Source organism: Anolis carolinensis, chromosome 1, assembly GCF_035594765.1.
Source record: "Anolis carolinensis isolate JA03-04 chromosome 1, rAnoCar3.1.pri, whole genome shotgun sequence".
Classification (NCBI taxonomy): domain Eukaryota; kingdom Metazoa; phylum Chordata; class Lepidosauria; order Squamata; family Dactyloidae; genus Anolis; species Anolis carolinensis.
The window spans coordinates 264528635-264551824 of NC_085841.1; the positions used below are offsets into that span (position 1 = coordinate 264528635).

The 23190-nt window shown below is 39.6% G+C and overlaps 1 protein-coding gene across 5 annotated transcripts in view; it reads right to left on the reverse strand.

Moving 5' to 3' along the window:
* Positions 1–21470, reverse strand: part of chid1 (chitinase domain containing 1) — a 134118-nt gene extending 112648 nt beyond the window's left edge. For 2 of the 5 annotated variants that reach the window (XM_003214770.4, XM_062975811.1), the window contains exons 1-8: positions 21154–21310; positions 17643–17784; positions 13276–13425; positions 12707–12839; positions 11431–11475; positions 10044–10150; positions 9087–9148; positions 227–319 (exon numbers count right to left, since the gene is read on the reverse strand). In XM_003214770.4, the coding sequence (XP_003214818.1) occupies positions 227–319; positions 9087–9148; positions 10044–10150; positions 11431–11475; positions 12707–12839; positions 13276–13425; positions 17643–17756 (704 nt within the window). In that variant the 5' untranslated portion in view covers positions 17757–17784; positions 21154–21310. Of the gene's footprint in view, positions 1–226; positions 320–9086; positions 9149–10043; positions 10151–11430; positions 11476–12706; positions 12840–13275; positions 13426–17642; positions 17785–17910; positions 18033–20907; positions 21026–21153; positions 21311–21344 lie in introns of those variants that run through there. The other 3 variants (XM_062975659.1, XM_062975708.1, XM_062975775.1) reach the window with 3 other exon arrangements.
* Between the last annotated feature and the right edge of the window lie 1720 nt (positions 21471–23190).

Genomic DNA, 23190 nt, shown 5'->3' on the forward strand with positions numbered 1-23190 from the left:
CGACAAGCATAGTGAGTGGCTGTTTATACTGAGAGACGCTGTGCAGGGTTGCGACAGAATTCATGGGTGCAGAACTAATTAATACCGAGGGCCAACTGTACTGGCAACATTTTTCTCACATTTTAGGCTGCATATATGATTGATCTCTTGCAGAAATAAACTTAAGACAGCTTGAATAAAACAGAAAAAAATAATTTGGAATTTGTTTTGAGAACAAGGCACTCACCCTGGCATCACAGCAGGAGGGATGACCAGTATTAGCTTAAGCCGTGCCTGATGTAAAGCTTCGGAGAGGTGAGTGAGCAGGTGAATCAGGCCTCTGTAAAACAAACACAGCATAAAAACTGCAAATAAGAAATACAGAGCAACACTGACTGTTTTGAAATTGTCATTTTAGAAGCAACATTTGAATTGGAAAGAACACTATTTCCAATATACCTCTTTATCCTGAATTGTACCATCAATTCTTGATAAAAGATGCAACAAGAGATAATACATAGGTACAAAAAGGCAAGGTGTTTTTTTCAGTCTTTATTCTAGAATAAAGTACCAGTTTTCTCTTTTCAGATTTGCTCCTTGGGCAAGTGAATTAAAACAGCCTGCTACTTATTATTTGGGCCTTCCTTACTTTCACTGGGATCCTAGCAATCTCCCATGCCTTGTCTTGTGGTTGGTTAGGATTAGAACTGCTTACAAGATTACCAACATAAAAAGGAAAGCCCTACTTGAACACCTGTCTTCCTTTAACTGTGTTTGACTCCCCTTTCCAACACTGTGGCAATGGGGAGCTGCTAGCAACACTGGCAGGATCAGTCTCTCTCTTCATTCCCTAATTGCTAATATTATAAATATTTGCAGTCCAATTATTACCTGTACAGTTAATTACATGCTATTGTTAACTATTCTTAAGTACTAAATAGTATCCCATAAATGACTATTAACAATCCAAGTTCTACCAAAAGAGCCAGGAGACAGCTATATTTAGAACTATTGTCCTACATTCTTTATTCATCTTCAAAAGCATCTAACCTTGCAGTCGTTCCACTGAAATTGTAGGTGATAATATATCAAAAAGCATTAAATAAGAATATGAAAACAGTGAAGAAAGCTGACGGGAAAAAAAGTAATTTATTTGAAATGTAGTGCTGGGGAAGAGTTCTACAAATATCAATGACTGCTAAAAAGAAAAATGAGTAGATGTTACAACAAATGAACTCTAAGTAAAAGTGAAGATTGCTAAATTGTGGCTATTACCTTTGGGACATATCATGACATAGCTTCTTGGAAAAGATGATAATGTTTGGTAAAGCAAAAGGCAGTAGCAAAAGAAGGTAACTGCATGATATGTAGGTTTATTGAAACAAGGAAGACTGAGCTTGCAAGACCTGAGCAGAGGAGTTCATGATCTGGGATGTTTCTTATTCAAAGATATGAATGTGAATGAGATCTAATAGTCTGAGTAGACCACAAGCTGAACGTGAATCAACCATGTGATGCAGCAAATTAAAAAACCAACATGATTCAACAGGAGTATACTGGCTAGAGATTGAGGGAAGTAATAGTCCCATTCTATTCTGCTTTGGCCAGACTTCACCTGGAATATTGTGTACAGTTCTGGGCAACACTATTCAAGGATATTGAAAAGCTGGAATGTGTATAGAAAAGGGTGATCAAAATGATCAAATTTTAGAAGCCAAGCCCTATGAGGAACAGCTTAATGAGCTAGGTATATGCAGTTTGGCTAGAAGATTAAGGGACATGACAGCCATGTTTAAAAATCTGAAAGCATGTCATACTGAAGGTGGAGCAAGCTGGTGTGCTGCTGCTCCAGGGACTAGGATATGAAGCAATGACTTCAAACCAGAGGAAAAGATATTCCTGATAAGAGCTTTTTGACAGGAGAATGCACTTCCCCAGAATGTGGTGGAGTCTCCTTCTCTGGAGGCTTTTAAACAGACTGGATAAACATTTGTGAAGAGTGCTTTGATATCTGTGTGGCTGGGGGATGGGACTGGGTGGCTACTGTGGTCTCTTCCAACCCTGATTCTACAGTAGGTCTAAGTTAACGTGATGACAAACAACAAAAGGGAGATCACATTCAAGAGTTCAATGAGGGCTGAGCTTGAGAAGTCATATTCAAAGTGCATGAATATGATGACATACTGAATCTATCCCTTACTGAGCTGTGGCAAGATGGTGCTCTGGATCTCAAAGCATCACTCTAGCCATTGATTGCTTGTGGATGACTTCAGAATATCATTATAACCACCCTTAAAAGAAACCTTCACCAAGTCCTGAAACAAACAAATGAATATTGAGATATCTACTAATAATGAATACTTTCCAGATTAATGCCTTTAACTTGTTTAAAATCAGAAGCAGCATTCTTCATCAAGGATTTAGTATCCACATGTAATTTTACTAACACGTGGACTATCAGAAGAGCCAATGGACCAGGTTATTTTCACTTCAATGGACAAAAACAGCAGGACTTCTCAGTAGGACTTCTACAGCTGTTTCTCCTGATCATATTACTCCTCCAGTAAACAGAATAAGCAGCACACCATTGTAGTATAAACACAAGATAAGAGGAAAGAGGAAGATAAATTACCTTAATTTTTTCTGCTATTATCTCAGCACAATTTTGCAGCTATCACAGAACTCAGCACTGTCTCCCTACCAGTATAGACCACAAAGAGAGCAAAGAGGGGGAGAAAGATGTTATGCCCATTTAGGACACCTGTCAATGTTTTGCCACTAAACCTGTATCATAGTGTTTCACTTGATTAATGGTAAAGGTAAAAGAATGGTGGCAGTTGCTTTTGCAAGAAAAATAGCCAGGGAAGGTTTAAGTACTGGCAGACTTAACTTGTCAAGCAATGTCTCTGCCCCAAGAGCACCTTCAGCCAATTGAAGGGATTAGTGGTTAATGCTCAGGCTTCATTTAAGTGTACTTCCATTTGTCACCCCAAACAGACTATGTAAATCAAGTGTGCCTGTACTCTGCTATCCCCAACAGCCCTGGCTGAATGCCCATTTACAAGCAACCTATAAATTATATCCCTGTTCCTCTCAACAGTAGTGTTTCCCGTATGAGGACCATATTTCCCCCTATTACCGATGTCAACTTGGGAAGAAAAAAAAAACATATCCTCTCCTTTGCTTTTTTAAAAACATAATGAGTTGAGAGCAAACCTGTCTTCACGTCAAAACACCATTAAATATTCATTATGTACTTTACCATTGTCAAGTTTAACTTCACAGCTTCTCTAAGGCATATGCAGCTTTGGGAATTTCTCTTAAAAATGCTTGCTGGCCATTGTCTGCATATACAAAGCTCTTGTTTCCCTTTTTGCCCCTTCACTCTCAACCTCATTCATTAAACATATGTTCAGACACTTTGGACATCACAGAACTGCTTTGTCCTACTTGAAGCTCATAATGATGCTGACCTCACCGGAAACTTTAACCCAATACGCATTATTTATGGCATGCTCCTAGAATCTCATTTTAACTATAACTAAGATTCAAGTTTGATGGTCGCTCACTTTGCCCTCCAAGTCAACAATTCTCCAGGGTGAAATAAAAAATAAAAAAGATGATCAACAAAATAAAGCCATCGCTGGAGATAACTAATATAAAATTAAAACTACAAATTTAAAGAATCATCTCAGTTCAAGAATGAGTTATTGCCAGTTGTCCTTTCACTGCCCTAGGTAGTACCAAGGATGGAAGCAACTTACCGTAAGCCTTTGATTAATAGGTTAAATTTCCAAGGCTCAGACAGTTAATAAGATACCTGAAGGTCAAATGCAGGTGTTCAAGTAACTAACAGCTAACACAGCATATGGTGAAGGCAACTTTACAGTATTAGCACCATCTACAGTCTAATTTCACCTTGAACAGAACACTAAGTGTACCTTTGCCTACTCGGAATCTAACTTGTACCTGAACCAAGGTCTCTGTAAGGCACTGAATTGTCAGAAGTAAAGAACTGTCATCATGCAAAATTGCAAGAGAGATCTGTTAAGAACCAGGACAATAACAATTTCTCTTCTTTTTTTTTGGGGGGGGGGGGGATGACTAAAGGCCACAACTTGTTTATTGGTTACTATCACTATCACAATTTATTATGACCAAAAGTTGTGTGATGAACTTATTCATATGCAAGAAAAGAGTATTTAAAACACCCAGTCTCATGATTTCAACAAAGTACAACTTTCTGCTATGTCTTAACAATGAAAAACTAAACTTTTCTAAATCAAACTATTATAAACCATGATATAAGATTTCTGTTTAATTGCAGTTTGAAAGGCTATTAGTTTCCTCATTTTTGGTATAAATTGAAAATACTATTTTTGCTCCAAATGATAAATTGTATTTTCTTCTAAGTGAAAGAAAGAGGGAAAACAAAAAAGATAACATGCAAATCTCACCACAACAAAACAGAACATTGTTCAGCATGGATGACATTTATCCATGTCTGAACAGGCTTATATAGTACAGAAAATGGGAACTCAGGAAAACTTCCAATTTCTGCACTTCTGCTTTAATAGGCCACAGGGGACTCGTGACTCTCACCTGCAATCATTCCATGAGCTCTAATAGACCTTGGGAACCCAGTATATTTGCTATGGATGAGATGCTCAGTTCCCAGAATCAAAGACTGCAGTAACCTCTAGCTATGTGCCAGTATATCCCTTTATATTGTACCAAAACAACATGTGGTGATCTCAATCTCAAGAGTTTTTTTTTTACTGGGTGAATACAAATATCCCTATAATTAGTTGAGTAGTACTTAGATTTTAGATAATACAGCCCAACCAAAAATAAATTCTTGGTGTCTTGATTTTAGGCTTGTACCTGGGGTTCTTTGGGGTGCTAATTCAGAAAATTGCATTGGCTAGATCACATCAGCTTTAGTTTCTTAGATATGGCTGTAGTGGTTTTCTATGGATGATCACATAGTGACTGGTAGATGCCGTATGTTCTGTATCTCAAAACCTAGAGCTGATATAGGGAAGCTGGTGCCATTTTTGGAATCAGCAAGCCATAGAATCATAGAATGATAGAGTTGGAAGAGACCACATGGACCATCTAGTCCAACCCATGCAGGAAAAGCGCAGGAAAAGTCAAGAAATAGGGCTATCAATTGAGGCACCAAAATATGTGTTGGCCAATGGTTAGCATTCATATTAGCTATCCTGAACAGGGGCTTGTCCATGTCATATAGAAATCTCTGTTTCCTCAACGTAATTATCATCATCATCATCAAATTACTTTTTAATCGCCCTCCATCCAAGATGCTCTAGGCAATTTACAAGATAAAATAGTAAAGGATAAAAATACATACATACAAATATTGATAAAATTAACATAGATTAAAAGCTTTAGTAAAGAGCCAGGTCTTAAGTGCTAGGGTAAAAGGCCCTAACTCACGCATGGCTCTCATATAGGGCGGCAAGGCATTCCATAAGGCAGGGGCAGAAATAGAAAAAGCTCTGTGTCTGGTCCTTTCCAAGTGCACTTCTCTAGGACCCGGTATGTAAAGTAAGTCGCGTTGAGATGGTCGTTGCGACCTCCAATGATGGGAGAAGGAGAGACAGTCCCTAAGGTACAATGGGCCCTGGCCGTAAAGAATTTTAAAGGTCAGAACTAGCATCTTATATAGACCACGGTAATCAGTTGGAAGCCAATGCAGATGCTGCAGCACTGGTGTTATATGGCATTTCATGGATGTTCTTGTGAGTAGCGTGGCTGCCGCATTCTGAACAATACAGAGCTTTCGGGTCGTGGACATCGGAAGGCCAACATACAGGGCATTGCAATAGTCCAGCCTAGACGTGACCGTGGCATGGATGACTGTTGCCAGAGCCTCGTCAGATAGATAGGGTGCCAGTTTATTTATTTATTTACAGTATTTATATTCTGCCCTTCTCACCCCGAAGGGGACTCAGGGCGGATCACATTATAACACACATAGGGCAAACATTCAATGCCCATAAACACATCAAACAGAGACTGAGAGACACACGCAGAGGCAAGTTAACCTTCTTCTGAGGGGATGTTCGATTCTGGCCACAGGGGGGAGCAGCTGCTTCATCATCCACACTGACGGCACTTCCTCATTCCAGGTCGTAAATTAGTTAATCTTGCCTCCCCACTTTATAAGTGGTACCTTATCTCCTACTTGATAGATGCAACTATCTTTCGGGTTGCTAGGTCAGCAACGAGCAGGGGCTATTTTTTATTTTTAATTGACGGGTGCTCACCCCGCCACGGGCTGGCCTCGAACTCATGACCTCATGGTCAGAGTGATTTAAGGCAGCTGCTCAACAGCTGCGCCACAGCCCGGCCCTCGCTTATAAAAATAAGCAGAGACAGTTGCCTCGCTTATAAAAATAAAAAAGGCTTGTCTTACTCTGAATTGTTCTACTCTATAGAAATATTGTTTTATACACTGCTGAAAAAGTATTATCCTGATCAGCAACCTCTAATTATGGCAGAATATCTATCTTTTAGCTGCACATCTTTCTTTGTCTTACCCCATTTGTAGGTCAGTAGTGCCTGCTCTGAAAATTGAGCTCCACTCCTTTCTTACTTGAAATAGCAAGTGTTTTAATTCCTGTGATCACTTACAGACCAAATTAAAAGCACCAAATCATCAGAACCTAATTAAAAAAGGAATCTTGTTCCTTTTCAAATCACTTGAGCCTGATTAAGATCATCAACATATAAATGTCATATATTAAGATGTAAAACAGCAGGATAGACCTACCAATGCATTTAGTACCTTTCCTTCTAACATGTCAAGGAAAAAGAAAAATAATCTTCTAAAAATGAGTGAATACTGCCACCATGAGGGTAGAGTATGAATGTCATGACAGATTTTAAGTACCAATACTCACACAGCTCTTCCACCACTATGATTTTCTCCCCACCGTAATTAAGACATGAACCAACAAGCCTGAGGTTAGACAAAATATATTGTAGTACAAGAAAATCTGTGTCTCATCATTCAACAAGAATGATTTTACAGACACTGCAGACTGAATCTTGAGAACTGCTGCAGGCCTGGTTATGGAATTGTATATACCCAAAGAAATTAGGATTTAGTTTTTTGCTCTTCAATGAAAAGGTACATGCATCACTACATTAGGAATTGTTTCTGAACAGATCACCCTACCAGTTTCATAACCAATTTCCTAAGCAGCCTTTGGGACTGAAACCTTTCCCCAGTACTATTTGGTGCACTGAAGAAATGCATGAACCCTTAGAACCTGACTGATTGCTCTCAGAGACAGGACTAACACATTAGCTTGGAATTCAAGCTTTAAAAGAAATATTAAGACCATCATTTAAAAAGCTTTGAGCCTTGCAGAAACTGTAACTAACTAGATGAAGTTAAGCCAGTCATCAGATATGTTGGAAAAATTCTAAAATAAAGGAACAATTCAATGTATTTTTAACTTCACTGACTGACTGAAGCTGGAATTTTAATATCAAACCAATTCCAGAATTCAGTTATAAATCTATCAATTAAATGAAACACAAAGTGAAAGAGTTAACTAATTTTACTTTTCCCAGCTGGTATTTTAACCAAAACCTAGTTCTCCAACAGACTGTTAGAAAACTACTACTTACTTTTTGCTTGTCCCTCGGGACTGGAGAACCACATGATTAAGTCAAAATATTTTAAACAAACTAGTCTCTGTTTAAAAACCTCTAAGGAAAGAATCTTAAGCACTGCAGTGGAATCTCTTTCTTTGGAGGTTTTTAAACAGAGGCAAAAATTATGAAGAAATCACAACCAATACTCTTTTAAGTACAGTGATGGGCTTTTTTGTGACCTGACGTAGTTGGACAAAGCAACCAGGAAATAACTTGGTCGGGATGTGCCGCAGCTGGTTAATAGCCAGCAGCAATATATCACTGCTGACCGAAAGGTAATGAGATTGAAGCCCGTGGTCGGATTGAGCTCCTGACTGTTTAATAGCCTAGCTTACTGTCCACCTAAGCAGTTCGGAAACAGCTGCAGCTGTAAGAAATTAGGGACCGCTTAATGTGGGGAGCTTAATTCAATTTAATTTATGACATCATAAAACTGCCGGTGAGTGAAGAAATACTATGATCAAAGGACTCAGCGTCATAGTACATGAAGCGACACTTCCCGCAGTGGCTGAAATCGAGCATAACCTCCTGACACAGGAAGTTGGAAAAATATTGTATCACCTCTACTGTCTGTATGTGTGTTGTATGTCTAATAATGACATTGAATGTTTGCCATATTATATGCATTGTGTTCCACCCTGAATCCCCTTTGGGGTGAGAAGGGCAGAATATAAATACTGTAAATAAATAAACAAACTTCTTATCTGGCTAAAGGCTTTGAATGTTAACACCTAGGTTTTCTTAGGCATTCTTTGCTGCTATCTCTTTTTTATTTAAAAACCAAGAGCCGCTGGGACCATTTTTGGCCTGCAAGAAGTGAGGAAAAGAGTGAGGAATAATGAGGGAACTGGAGTTATTCTTCATGTCTCTTGCAACCCTTTCCTATATTATCTAATTGGTCATTTGCCTCACTTTATCTGATATATGATTTCACTGGTATCACAAAATCATTGTGTCTACAAGGATTATTTTTATTAACAATTTGCTAGCTTGCATGAAGAAGTGTGGGAATGACTGGCACTTCAGGTTTCTACTTTCAAGGTCTAGGTATCACTGTAAAACATACTTCTACAATGTTGTTATACCAACATAGAAGGAATATACAGAATCACTCCAGCTTCACAACTGCAATGGCTTGCTATGATATAACCTGGAATTTCTGAAGTCACTAGAGATGCATTCACTGGAATAGTTTCCATTTCATTGTGGAAAAATCAGGACTCTTGGTGGTACCTATCCTGCCAACAAGATCCTTGGATTTAATTGTCACATAATAATTTTAACACTGTTTAGAGACGAGCTCTGTCAGCTTGAGCAAAACATGATTAATCATAAATAGTACTTACAATTACAATTTTAAACAGAATAATCAGCATATGTATACAAATGTAACATTTTAAAATTTCAAAACTTACGTTTTTTTCTGATTTCCTAGCTGACTCCAGACTTCAGCCACAAAGCCACCAAAGTTCTCACTCTGAAATAATAAAAATAAAACATTATTCTGAATAAGCAGACAACATAACAAAGAGTATTAGTTTTGATGTCCTGTGAATACTTATCTGCTCTTTGGATCTTAATCCTTTTATCTGTGAAATATTGATAAAATGTTTTTATTTCCTCCACTATTTTTTACTGTTTTATTTTACCCTGCCTTTCTCTCTTGAATGTGACCCAAATGAGCTTATTACTAGACAGCACAAAAGCATAAAATTGAAGCATGAAAAACATAATTTAAGAAAACAAACAGATGTCTCTGTTTATTGGTTTTGTTCAGTTTTATCAGCACAACCTTCTCATTTTGCAACATAGCTATTTATATATTTGAGCAAATAGATGTAACTAAATTTTATACACAGCCCATGCTACTTCAGAGGACTGTACTACAGCTTTATATTGCAGCATCTGAACTGAGGACATGATGAAACTGATGAAATGAAATGTGGAAAAGCACAAGATCATAGGAAAAAAAGAACCACCACATTACAGGTAGATAAGCAAGTCTTTTGATGCCCAAAGAAGATATTCATAGGTCAAAGCTGACATTATGGCAAGTACAAAATCATGATGCAATGTTTTATCTGTAGACATAAACGAAAGCAATTGCTTTAAAGTACTGGAATTTAGTAATATTTCTACTCAAGTACTAAAGGAACGGATACTACTGAGCACTAACAACTCATTTGCAAATGTATTTCCACACCTAGGACTCAACCTTCATTAATTAATTTCTGTGTGGGACATTAAGATTATAACTGAAACGTTATTCTGCACATATTGCTTGTAACAGTCAAAGGGGTTTTTTTTAAATCACACACACATTTTTGTATCTCATTTATTCACCTACTTACTTACTATAGGCATGATTTTACCTTGGCTACTTGAACCATATTATCTGAAAGCTCTTCTATTTCATCCTCGCTGTTAAACACACTCTCAAAATCCTGGTAACTCCAGCCTTCAAATAAAATTCGAGGTACTAAGGATTGAACAGAGAGTGCAAACATCATTAGTAAATCTGATGTGATTCATATCACTGTCATGAAAACATTTCTTCTTGATAGCTATTCCTCTAATCTATAACTTTTTTTGTGTGATTTGAAATGTGTGTGTGTGTGTGAATGTCTTCAAGTTGCGCACTGATTTATGGCAACCCCATTAATGTTTCATAGCGTCTTCTTAGGCAAGAAATACTTAGAGGTGTTCTTGGCAATTCCTTCCTCTGAAATACAGCCAACAGCACCTTGTGTTCTTTGGCAATCTGTCATCCAAGTACAAACCAGATCTGCTTAGCTTCCAAGATTAGATGGGATCTGACATCTTTAAGGTATTTCAGCTCCTATTTTCAAATAGAATGTGCAACTTTCAGATAATATGTGGCCTCCAAAGGTCTTAAGCCAGTGGTTCTCAATCTGTGGATTTCCAGGTGTTTTGCCCTACAACTCCCAGAATTCCCAGCCAGTTTACCACAGCTTGAGAACCACTGTCTCACGCTGAGCCCCACCAGTGCCCTGTCACGTAACTACCAAGTCTGCTGAACTACCTATTCCCTGTGGCAAGAAGTAAGCAAAGAATAATTTGTATCAGGACTTCTGAGAGGAAGAAGGTGCATAAAATGTTCTCCATATCCTTCAAGCAAAGACGGAGCGATACGTATAGATCCCAAGCAGCTGTTCATTTTTGCTTTAAAGGAGCATGGAAAATGTATGATGCAGGCCTTATTGTAATAGGATCACTTTACTGTCATTATACATTGTGCAACAAAATTAAATGCTTTCCTCAGCACACATCACAAAATACACCCATCCCTCCACACTCCAACACCACACAGCCCCCAATGCCACATCAGCGCAAAACCATGGAGTTTAATATAGCTACAGCTCTAGGATAAAAGCTATCAGTCTGTTTGTATGATTTCAAAGTTATGTGATAAGAGAGATCTATAGGAAACGTTGAAAAAATGCCAAGAGAGCGGCACTAACTACAACATTTCCAACGAAGTTCAAATTAGATGCTCCAAGGTTAGGGAATAGCAGTTTCAGTAGGGAATTGATTTTATTTTATTATTTATTTACTTTGTTATTCCGCCTTTCTCCTGACATAGAGATTCAAGATGGGAGGACAAAAAATGTTTTATCTCCTATGACTTCCAAAAACCTTCCCGCTCACCCTTGCAAGACCAAGGAATTGGTGGGCAGGATGGGATAAATATTACAGACAGGGTGCAATGCAAACATAAAAGATTCATTCCAAAGTTACCTATTTTGATGTTTTTGGCATTCTTCTTTACTTCCTTTATCCAGCCTATTAAAAAAATAAAAACAAACAGCAAGTAAATATAAAAATGACAAAATCATTAAGGATCAATTGTGACTTGTCAATTACAGTGTTGTGTTCATGTATGCTATTTCTGTTTTCTGGATGTATTATTTTATGGCTGCCCTGGTATTTAAAGGTATGTGATATCACCATTCACCATATATGTGTACATATAGGGCAATATATCTACCGATACCACTGAACAGCAACCTTGGGTGCCTTAGATGAAAGCCTTGGCACAGAACATATATAGTTTCCAAAAGCATTTCAAAAAGAATGAAAACCTCCCCAAACAGCTCAATAAAGACTGAAAATATTTAATGAGCTCAAGGAAACATGGATGATGGATGTAAGAAAAGAAAAATGGATAAGAGGTGGTAAAGATGTGTGAAATGAACTGCTTAAGCACCTTACAACTCAGAGCTTGAGTAGGAAAAGTCTACTTTCCATAAGTTACAAGACTACAACTCTCATTGGCCTTAGCCAATGATGACAGAATCTGCAATTTGGAAGACCACATTTTACTCATCTTGGCTTAAAGAGTACTGTATCTTGGTCAGAAAGTAAGACTCACTAGTATCTTGCAGGAATGCCTCTTTTATTGCAATAAGACATGCTTCTATATTTTGTTACAGAGCCCACTTGTAGTTTATAATTTGTGTAGTTTCTACATTTAGATTTTGCACATAAATATCAACCCCCACCCCCAAATTTTGAACTCACACACACACCCTGTCCCCTCTATCATGTTCACTATTCAGTTCATGTACGAATTTAATGAAGTAGGATCTGACCTACATAGCAGAGAAGGGGAACATGTGACTTTCCATATATTATTGGACTCCAGTTCCCATGATCTTTCCTCACTGGTATGCTGCCTAAACAGTCCAACATCTACATGTAACAGTTTACTTTATAACCAATCAGTTAAGCTGATTTTTATTTTTATTTTTTGCTTTCAGGAATTATAACTGGAAATACTAGTTCAAGTAAATTGGCTGGATTATTCCATAGTCAGAACACAATTCTGTGTTTTATAGAATATATCTAATTACTCCAACTGCTCAGTCAAATTTGGCACCACTCGATATTTCATAACTACTCACCACCTACAAAGAAAAGTGTTTAACAGAAGAACTCAGCATATTTACATGATCCACATCAATCTCAGAAATCAAAACTGCTAAGGCAGACAGCACATAAAAAAATGAATGACCTTGGTCAGCGTCATGAAGGCCTGTCAGCTGGAACCTCTCCTTTCCCCTTCTTTTCACCTGAAGCCACACTGGTGAGATCATTGTGAATTTGTTTCCAAATATTTTTGCAATATCATAGCCATGGCTGTTCCACTAGCAAAAAGAACAAAGAAAATGCATTAGTACATAAATACTGTTGTATACTCAGTGGCCGTATGCCTTCAGGTCATTTCCAATTTATGGCAAACCTAAGGCAAACCAAGAATTGAAGTTTCTTGTCAATATTTGTTTAGATGGGATTTGCCTTTGCCTTCATCTCATGCTAAGGGAGTGTGATTTGCCCAAAGTCACCCAGTGGTTTCCATGTGCGAGTCAGGATTTAGATCCCGCTCTCCAGAGTTGTAGTCCAATGCTCAAACTATTACACTACTCTGGCTCTCCTCATACACTTTCCATCATATTTAATGACAACCACATTTGTTAATGTTCCTAACATAAGATTCAGGCATATAGTTTCATTTAAAACCACATCTTGCCCCATTATCCCTGCAAATGTCTGCATCTCTTACCATGTTTTCTCAATACTTACTGGTGTGATGTAGCCTAGAACATCTTCTGGGAAATGTTTCTCTTGTGCTTTTTTAGCACAGTAGCTTTTATGTTCCAGGATAATATCCCTTGTCTTTGAATCAGTAACTATCAATCCACGGTCTTGTACTGTTTTATCTGAATGGTGAATCTGCCAACAATAAATTATGTTAGAATTAATATACGTAATTTCTGTGCAGATGCAATGATAGATAATGATTCAAATTGGGTTTTTTTCCCCAAAACTAATACACACAAGCAAAGGATTTCTTAGCCATTACAGCTAAAGAAAACTACTATTTTCAGGAAGAGCATAAAGATAGTAGGGACAACTATATCAGAGAATTGTTGCCATGAAATTATAGTACAGTGCTAACTATATTAGGTGAGAGAAATTTGGTCCCCCAAATGTTTTGGTCTACAACTCTCACAGTTACTTAATGTTCGTTGGATGGGTCTGATAAAGATAGCAATTGATACAGTTGCTCAAAGTTGGAAATCCAGTGTGGGGCTAAATACACCTTAGATTCAAAGCAACAAGCCTCCTCACATGCTCTTTCACTATTTTATGATTATCTGATTCAATACTGAAACTATCTGCTTTGGATATCTCATATATGAATGGACATTAACAAGAAGAAATTAAATCGTGCTGATTTTAATAGTGTCCCCTAAACTACTTATGTTGTTAAATGCCTTCAAATGAATTCCAACTCATTATAACCACACCATACAATTTTCTTGGCACAATTTATTGAGCGGAAGCTTGCCATTGCCTTTGTTTAATAGCAAGTGAGTGTGATTGCCCAAAGTCATCAAAAGGATTTCAACAGCTGAGAAGGGATTGGAACCCTGGCTTCCTAAAGCTTTACGATTCATCTATATTATAGAATTAATGAAGTTTGACACTACCTTGACTGGAATGACTCAAGGATATGAAATTGTGGGAATTGTAGTTTTACAAGGTTTTAGCATTCTCTTCCAAAGAATTCTGTGGCCTCTACACATCTATAATCCAAGGATTCTATAGCGCCGAGCAATGGTAATTAAAGTATATTAATTCTAGTGTAGATAAACCCTTAATCCAACACTCAAAATCATTACACCATGCTGGCTCCCACTCCCTATGCTATTTAACATAAGCTTTGCACATAATGTTACTTGAAAGAAATGTTAGAATCAAAAACAGAGGTTTAGTATAGAATCACAGAATTGGAAAAGACCTTGTGTGCCATCCAGTCCAACCCCCTTCCAAGAAACAGGAAAATCACATTTAAAGCACCCCCGAGAGATGGCCATCCAGCCTCTGCTTAAAAGCCTCCAAAAAAGGAGCCACACTCCAGGGCAGAGAGTTCCACTGCCGAACAGCTTTCACTGTGAGGAAGTTCTTACTAATGTTCAGATGGAATTTCCTTTCCTGTAGTTTGGAAGCCATTGTTCCGCGTCCTAGTCTCCAGGGCAGCAGAAAACAGGCTTGCTCCCTCCTTTCTATAATTTCCACTCACATATTTATAAATGGTTATCATGCCTCCTCTCAGCCTTTTCTTCTGCAAGCTAAACATGCCCAGCTCTTTAAGCTGCTCCTCATTGAGCTTGTTCTCCAGACCCTTGATCATTTTAGTCCAGCTTGTCAACATTTCTCTTAAATTGCAGTGCCCAGAATTGGACACAGTCTGATTCCAGGTGTGGTCTGGCCAAGACAGAATAGAGGGGTAGCATGACTTCCCTAGATCTAGACACTATACTCCTATCGATGCAGGCCAAAATCCCACTGGCTTTTTTTGTCGCTGCATCACATTATTGACTCATGTTTAACTTGCTGTCCACGAGGACTCCAAGATCTTTTTCACACTAACTGCTGTCGAGCCAGGCGTCTCCCATTCTGTATCTTTGCATTTCATTTTTTTTTGTCTAAGTGGAGTATCTTACATTTGTCCCTGTTGAATTTCAATTTATTAGTTTTGGCCCACCTCTCCAATCTGTTAAGATTCTTTTGAATTTTACTCCTGTCTTCTGGAGTATTGGCTATCCCTCCCAATTTGGTGTCATCTGAAAACTCGATGATCATGCCTTTTAATCCTTCATCTAAGTAATCAATAAAGATGTTGAACAGAACCGGGCCCTGGACAAAATCCTGCAGCACTCCACTCGTCACTTCTTTCCAGGATGAAGAAAAAGCATTGGTGAGCACCCTTTGGGTTTGTTCACTTAACCAATTACATATTCTAAAAAACGCAGGTTTAGAGCCAGATGCTCATTCCATTTGTAAAGAAGTGTGTGTTTTATTTTGATTTATGGATGACATGTTTGTTTGATTTTGTTTAGGAGTCATGTTTGGCTATGTTTAAAATGGTAGGTATTGGAGTTGATAATACAGGAAGGTAACCATCTTATCATTCTAAGGCAGGTTACCATAACAACGGGGGTGGAGCCAATCGCTGTTTGAAGGAAAAAGGAGGGAACGTTTTAAAACCCAGTCAGTCAGTGAGAGTCTGTAATGGTGAAATTACAGTGAAGACTGATTCTCAAGTGGAGGATCAGGGTGGCTCAAATGAGGGAATTTGAGTCAATTCTGAAATAAGGTGACTTATTTTAGGTAGTCTGTGATTTCTAGTCATAGGGGAACAGACTGGTTCCAAGTTTGAGGAAACCAGGGAAGTTTAAATCTTAGTCTGTGATTCTTAGTCACAGGAGAAAGACTGGTTTCAGATTAGGAAATCAGGGAGGCAGACCTCTAATAGGCTGTGGAGTAAGGGGAATTAATCCCAGTGGATCCAAGAGATCAGTTTCTAGTTTAGTTTTGAGAGAAGGAAGTATTTTGAAAGTTGGAACACCTCACATCTATTTGTAACTGTTATTTAAGTGCCTTAAAGAAATTATTGAAACCACTAAGCTTTGTACTTGAAATAAACTTGTTTTGTTCTTCAAACCATCTAAGTCTCTGTCACACCTATATTCAAGCTAAGCAACGTTACCATCTGAAGTAAATAAGAACAATTAAAAAGAATAAATTAAAATCATCATCCAGACACCTTTACAATTGGTGGTAACTGTGTGGTGGGATTAAAAGCATTCCTCCCTGCCTCACATCATTGCAAATTGGTGGCAGCGGTGGGATCAAAAGGATTCCTCTCTGCCACATCTGTACACCATTCAAATATTATACCAGAACCTAACACAGTTTAGCCAATTGAGTAAGTGTGGGGGAAGAAGAACTCTGACCAATTCCCCTTCCCCATCCCTGCAACATATTCCATGCTGCTCCTGGGGAAGTCTAGCACTCAAGAAAAGCTTTTTAAAAAACCACAGGAGGAAGCAGCAATTTTGAGCATGGTTCACCAACTTCTGTCAGTTTAACTCTGCTAAACACTAATCCGGACTCTCCGTTAACTGCATAAAAATTGTTTCAGAAACAAGTTACTAAATGCTGGACAATTGTTATCTTAACTGACAAGACTAAAGCACTATGTTACAAACTGACTGAGCAATTATAAAAAAGACAGAGGCGGTGCCCTTAACATTCCCATTATATACAAACAATCTAACAAAACCATTCAAAAACCACAGCTGCTTCTAACAATCAAACCAGATATTTATCTTATGTAAAATGTGTATAGATAAGATCTTCTGAACCTTTTCACATCACAGCTTTCCTGTGAAGAATTCACTTCCAGATCCTCATGTGAACCCTATTGATTGCTAATTAAGTGTAATGAGCGTAATAGCCCAATCTATTCCACTAAAAGGATACGGGTGAGGCTATGCAACCAACACCAGCAGCTGCCTGAACATATGTGAGACCTCGGCTTCTAATGCTTTGTGATGCAGTAAGTTTAAAATAAGGTAACATAAGGAATAATTCACATTACTGGGGGAAAGTGTATGTTCATATCACTTATAGAGCTTTCATTTTAGAATTAGCACATAAACTCAGCAACTATGCATCTGAGTTGGTTGGTATAATCAAAACACATTGCACAAAAAATTCAAGCCTTACCACTACAGAATTGTTGTGTGTTTTCAAGTCATTTCTGACTTATAAAAATTCCAAGACAAACCTATCATGGTGTTTCTTTGGCAATATTTGTTCAAAAGGGGGCTTAATTTTGCCTTCTTCTGAGGCTGTGAGTGTGTAACATGCCCAAGATCAGCTGGGTTTCTGGGAATTCAAACTCTAGTCTCCCAATCCTAGTTCAACTTTCAAATCACCATGCCACGCTAGCACTACGAAATTATCTACTTAGAAATATAGGAGGCTGTTGTGAAGTCAGCTGCTCTATATACACATAGAGAAAACACCACCATACCAGAATACACCACCTCAGAGTATCAGAACCAAATGCGAGGTAATGAGTTTTCCTTTCCTACCTTTTCTTCCACTGTTTTTGAAGTTGCTTTTTTTGTGTCTTTCTTTGACAATGTAGCCTCAACCACCTGCGAAGCCAGGGCAAATAGGGCAAATCCAATAAAGATGCATCTCATGGCAGCACTAGAAATTCTAGTCTAATTTCTGTGCAGAGACAAGATTAAAAACAGAGGTTCCATTGTTAAATGAAATACGATTAATATATTGAAATGAGCATATCCACCCAGAACGTAGTTTTCCTCTTTTTGTACTGCCCTCCACTTTACAAACCATTATTTTTCCTAGGGAGTGATGTTCTGTCATGATATTGCCGAAGTATGACAGCTTCCATTTATTCATCTTATCTCCTAGTAGTTTTTGCAATTTTCTACATTCATAGATGGCATCCCAAAATGCTAATTGGTAAGGAGAAATGAATAACATTTGCCATTATTGGGAAAGTGTATCAATCTGTAATTTCCAAATTATCCAACAACAGTTAACACAATGGTATATTTTCTACAAAATAAATTATTAGTCAGCAATCCTCTCAAATTATCACTTTCAAAAATCAACACTTATGTCTAATGCAGAATCATTCAGATATATTATTAGTGGCTTGTTGCAACATCTACCACACTTCAAAGTGTTCACATTTCAGTTGATGCAGATCAAAGTGGGCCCTTTTTTAATTAAATGTATAGAGACCAGAACCACTGTCCTAGAAGCTGATTACAGAATCACATAAGGGGACTTAGACATTCCCAGGAAGGTATTCTCTCTAGTCCAGTGGTTCTCAACCTGTGGGTCCCCAGACATTTTGGCCTTCAACTCCCAGAAATCCTAACAGCTGGTAAACTGGCTGGGATTTCTGGGAGTTGTAGGCCAAAACACCTGGGGACCCACAGGTTGAGAACCACTGGTCTAGGTCCTCCAGCATGACTGAAGGAAGTAAAGCAGAGTAACATCAGATGACCTAGAGAGAACTTAAAAAAAATCCATGAATAATCAAATCCACAAAAGCCTGTACTGCAATTCTGAATGCATTCAAAACAGTGCAACCAAGTAACATGCCTAGGAGTGTGCTCTATCAGATCTATTGTGGAATAAGCCTTTATGGCTCCAAGAAACTAGTTCTTAAAGCCTAGCCCTTCATGAGTTTGGGACTCCAAATTTCAAGCAGCTAAGGCCTCTTTCCACACAGCTGAATAAAATCCCACAATATCTGCTTTGAACTGGAATATGTGGCAGTGTGGACTCAGATAACCCAGTTCAAAGCAGATATTGTGGGATTTTCTGCCATGATATTCTGGGTTATATGGCTGTGTGGAAGAGCCCTTATTGTGCCAGCTGGCATCATTTATCTCCCTTCATTGTTTTACAAAGTGGCAAATTTTTCCCCTGAATAGCAGTTTCGGGCTAAAGAACATGTTCAAGCCCAATCCCCATCTGCTGCCCTGTCTGATGTGGCTGACCATTAGCCTTCAGCTGGCCACTCTGTATCATGAGTCTCTTTGGAAACGCCTGGGAAAACACAACTACAGTCTCAGGGCCACACATCCCCATATCTCAGAATATCAAGGCAGAAAATGCCACAATATCTGCGTTGAACTGGGTTATCTGAGTCCACACTGCCATATATTCCAGTTCGAAGCAGATGTGAGATTTTATTCAGTTGTGTAGAGGGGGCCTCGGAGTCAGTTGCCACACTTACCTGTCCTTTCCCCCTCTATTACAAGGGTGGTAGTGCGTTATGTGTGGCAATCTAAAAACTCAGTTTTATGCTGCTTTAACTGCCACAGCTCAATGCTATGGAATCCTGGGATTTGGAATTTGGTAAGGCACCTGCATTCTTTGCCAGACAAGGCCAAAGGCCTTGTAAAACTACACATCCAATGATTCCATAGCCTTGAGCAGCGGCAGGTGAAGTGATGTCAAGCTGCACAAATTTTACAGTGTAGATGAACCTTAACGCTTTGATCTGTATTATTCACTTTCACTGTTTTCTAAGCTCCCAGAGTCCCTTTAGGGAGATGGGGCGAAATAAAAGGTTAGGTAAGGTAAAGGTTTTCCCAGGACGTTAAGTCCAGTCGTGTCCGACTCTGGGGGTTGGTGCTCATCTCCATTTCTAAGCCGAAGAGCCAGCGTTGTCCATAGACACCTCCAAGGTCATGTGGCCGGCATGACTGCACGGAGCGCCGTTACCTTCCCACTGGAGCGGTACCTATTGATCTACTCACATTTGCATGTTTTCAAACTGCTAGGTTGGCAGAAACTGGGGCTAACAGCGGGCACTCATTCCGCTCCCAGGATTTGAACCCGGGACCTTTTGGTCTGCAAGTTCAGCAGCTCAGCGCTTTAACACACTGAGCCACCAGGACTGCGACTAGTGTGCAGCAGTTCCTGCCAATTAGATAATCCATAATATGATCCGCAATCATCATCAGATGGGGTTCCAGAGAATTGAAGGGAGAGGGAAAGAAGAGACCTGAATTACTGCCATGGCTCAATGGGAGTTGTAGTTCCACAAGGCCTTTAGCATCCTCTGCCAAAAAGTTCTGGTGCCTCAGTAAACGTAAACATCCCATGATTTCGTAGCAGTGGGCCATAGTAGTTAATGCGGTGTCAAACTGCATTCATTCTACAGTGTAGGTCAGGCATGGGCAAATTTGAGCCTTCCCTCCGGGTGTTTTGGACTTCAACTCCCACCATTCCTCACAGCCTATCAGCTGTTAGGTGTCTGGTGTAGATGCAGCCGTGGATGGGGAGGCAAAATATTGCAAGATGTGAAGATGGCAGAACAGAAAGACATGCTTCCATACGACTGTCCAGTATACAAACTCTCCCCATGCAAACCAAGCACACAACAAGGGGAAAATCTATATATATAAAAGGGTAATGAAATTTCGGCCTAGGACAAAACAACAAAACTACACATCCCAGAAACACTAAACTTGGCAGCACAACCCCTCATCCATGCCTCTACGTTCATACAACAAAAAGAAAAGAAAAATAAAGTCCTAATTAGAGAGAGAAGAAATAATTGTTTTTATCCAACTGCTGCCAGTTAGAAGGCTAAGCTCCGCCCACTTGATCTCCTTGCAACCCACTCAGCCCAGGGGACAGGCAGAGTTAGACCTCACTTAGGCCTCTTCCACCCTGCCTATAAAATACAGATTCTCAGATTTGAACTGGATTATATGGCAGTGTAGACTCAAGGCCCTTCCACACAGCTATATAACCCATTTATAATGAACTTAATGTCAGGGGAAAACCTTTACCCTTTACCTTAACTACCACCAATTCCTCAAGACTTTATTTCCCATACCACCATACTTCGCCACAGTAACGTGTGGCCGGGCACAGCTAGTATATATATAAACCAAGTGACCAGTGCAAGGCAGACACACAGAAGGTCTTCCCCACGAGGGTTTAGGATTGCTTGAGACCTGGAGGGAAATCGCGCCAAGAGGACCCCACGTGGCAGCAGAAGGGAGGGGGGGGTGCCTGCCTGCCTTTGGACTCCCCTCCCACCTTAGGTAACGATTCGGATTCCTGCCCGCGTTTCCCTTCTGCAAACCGGAGCTCTCTCCACTCGGAAGTGAAAGCCTTGTGCAAGCACGCCTTTTAAAGGAGCCACCAGCCACGGTAGGTGGGGCGCTTCCTTCAGCCGTCCTTGCTCGCTGCCGGGTTGCAGGACAAGCAGCATCTGCAGGAAGACAAACCTCTTCTTGGCCCTTCTTGCACACAATCCTTAAAGCAGGGATCTCCAAACGCTGGTCCTCCGGGGGTTTGGGACTTCAACTCCCAGAAGCCTCAGCCACCTGAGTCAACGAGGAAGGGTTCTGGGAAGTGAAGTCCAAGGGTGCACCTTCCCTGCAGAATGAATCGACCAGTTTTTACTGCCAGGGCTCAATGCTATGGAACCATGCCATTTGTAGTTTGGTGAAGAACTAGCACTCTTTGGTAGAGAATATGGAAATGTTGTAAAATTACAAAAGTGAGAGTATTCGAGTCTGGGAACTGCAGCATTGAATTTATCCTTTAATTTAACGTATCCTTCATCCTTCATAGGAGCCTTCGGTGGCTCAGTGTGTTAAAGCGCTGAGCTGCTGAACTTGCAGACCGAAAGGTCCCAGGTTCAAACCCTGGGAGCGGAGTGAGCACCCGCTGTTTGCTCCAGCTTCTGCCAACCTAGCAGTTCGAAAATATGCAAATGTGAGTAGACCAATAGGTACCGCTCCGGCGGGAAGGTAACGGCGCTCCATGCAGTCATGCCGGCCACGTGACCTTGGAGGTGTCTATGGACAATGCCGGCTCTTCGGCTTAGAAATGGAGATGAGCACCAACCCCCAGAGTCGGACACCACTGGACTTAACATCAGGGGAAACCTTTACCTTTATCCAAAATGCTTGAAACAGAAGTATTTTGGATGTGTTGTCGAAGGCTTTTATGGCTGGACTCACTGGGTTGCTGTGAGTTTTCCGGGCTGTAAGGCCATGTTCTAGAAGCATTATCTCCTGACATTTCGCCTGCATCTATGGCAGGCATCCTCAGAGGTTGTGAAGTCTGTTGGAAACTAGGCGAGAGGGGTTTAAATATCTGAGGGATGTTTAGGGTGGAAGAAAGAACTCCCGTCCTGAAAAGGATTCTCCCAGGCAGGAAGCAGCCAGGTTTTGAAGCTGCAAGGTTATTCAATGCTAGTAAGCTGGCCAATTGCAACATTCACAATTGTCTCAAACAGACAAGAGTTCTTTCTCCCGGAAAACACACAACAACCCAGTATTGAGGGAATATGAAATAAAAATTCCATATTGCCATGAGTTCACTGGAAAGGGTTGCTATGGCAACAGCTGCTTGACTAAGCAAGCCAGCATTCTGATTGCTTGTTCCCTCTGGCTTGGCAGAGGCAGACCAACGGTTTTTCTAACTGACAGAATAGTTCATATTTTTCCTCTTCTGGAGTGTGGAGGCAAGAAGCTGACAGGAATTTTTGGTCAGGAATGTAATGGCTGTCCTACTCTCCAAATTTTGACTATTTAAAGAAGAGATGAGGCATATGTGAAAGGACTGTTACATATTGTTGCCTTATATGTGTGTTTGAACTCTTGAACCTGAATAAAGATACTGTTATTGCTGTATTCAAGCCTACGTGACAGCCTTATTACACAGCAGAGTTTATTTTGATTTAAAGACAGTGATAAAGCTTCCATTTACATATTTATTTTTATTATACACAACCACGCAACATTTTGGATGTTTCCTTCCCGCACATCCCCCAGATGTTGGAATACCTGCAGTTCCATATATGTACATAATCTTAAGAGATGGGATCTCATTCTAAATTCCAAATTCATTTATCTTTCTTATGCATTGTATACACAGAGCCTGAAGGTCACTTTTAAATACAATATTTGAACTCATTTTGCAGATGAAACCAAGTTTGTGTACACTGAACCATCAGAAAGCAAAGGTGTCACTATTCCCAACCACCCATGTGGATAAGGGGTATTTTAGGAGTACTGTAGAGCCTCACTTATCCAACGTTCTGGATTATCCAATGCATTTTTG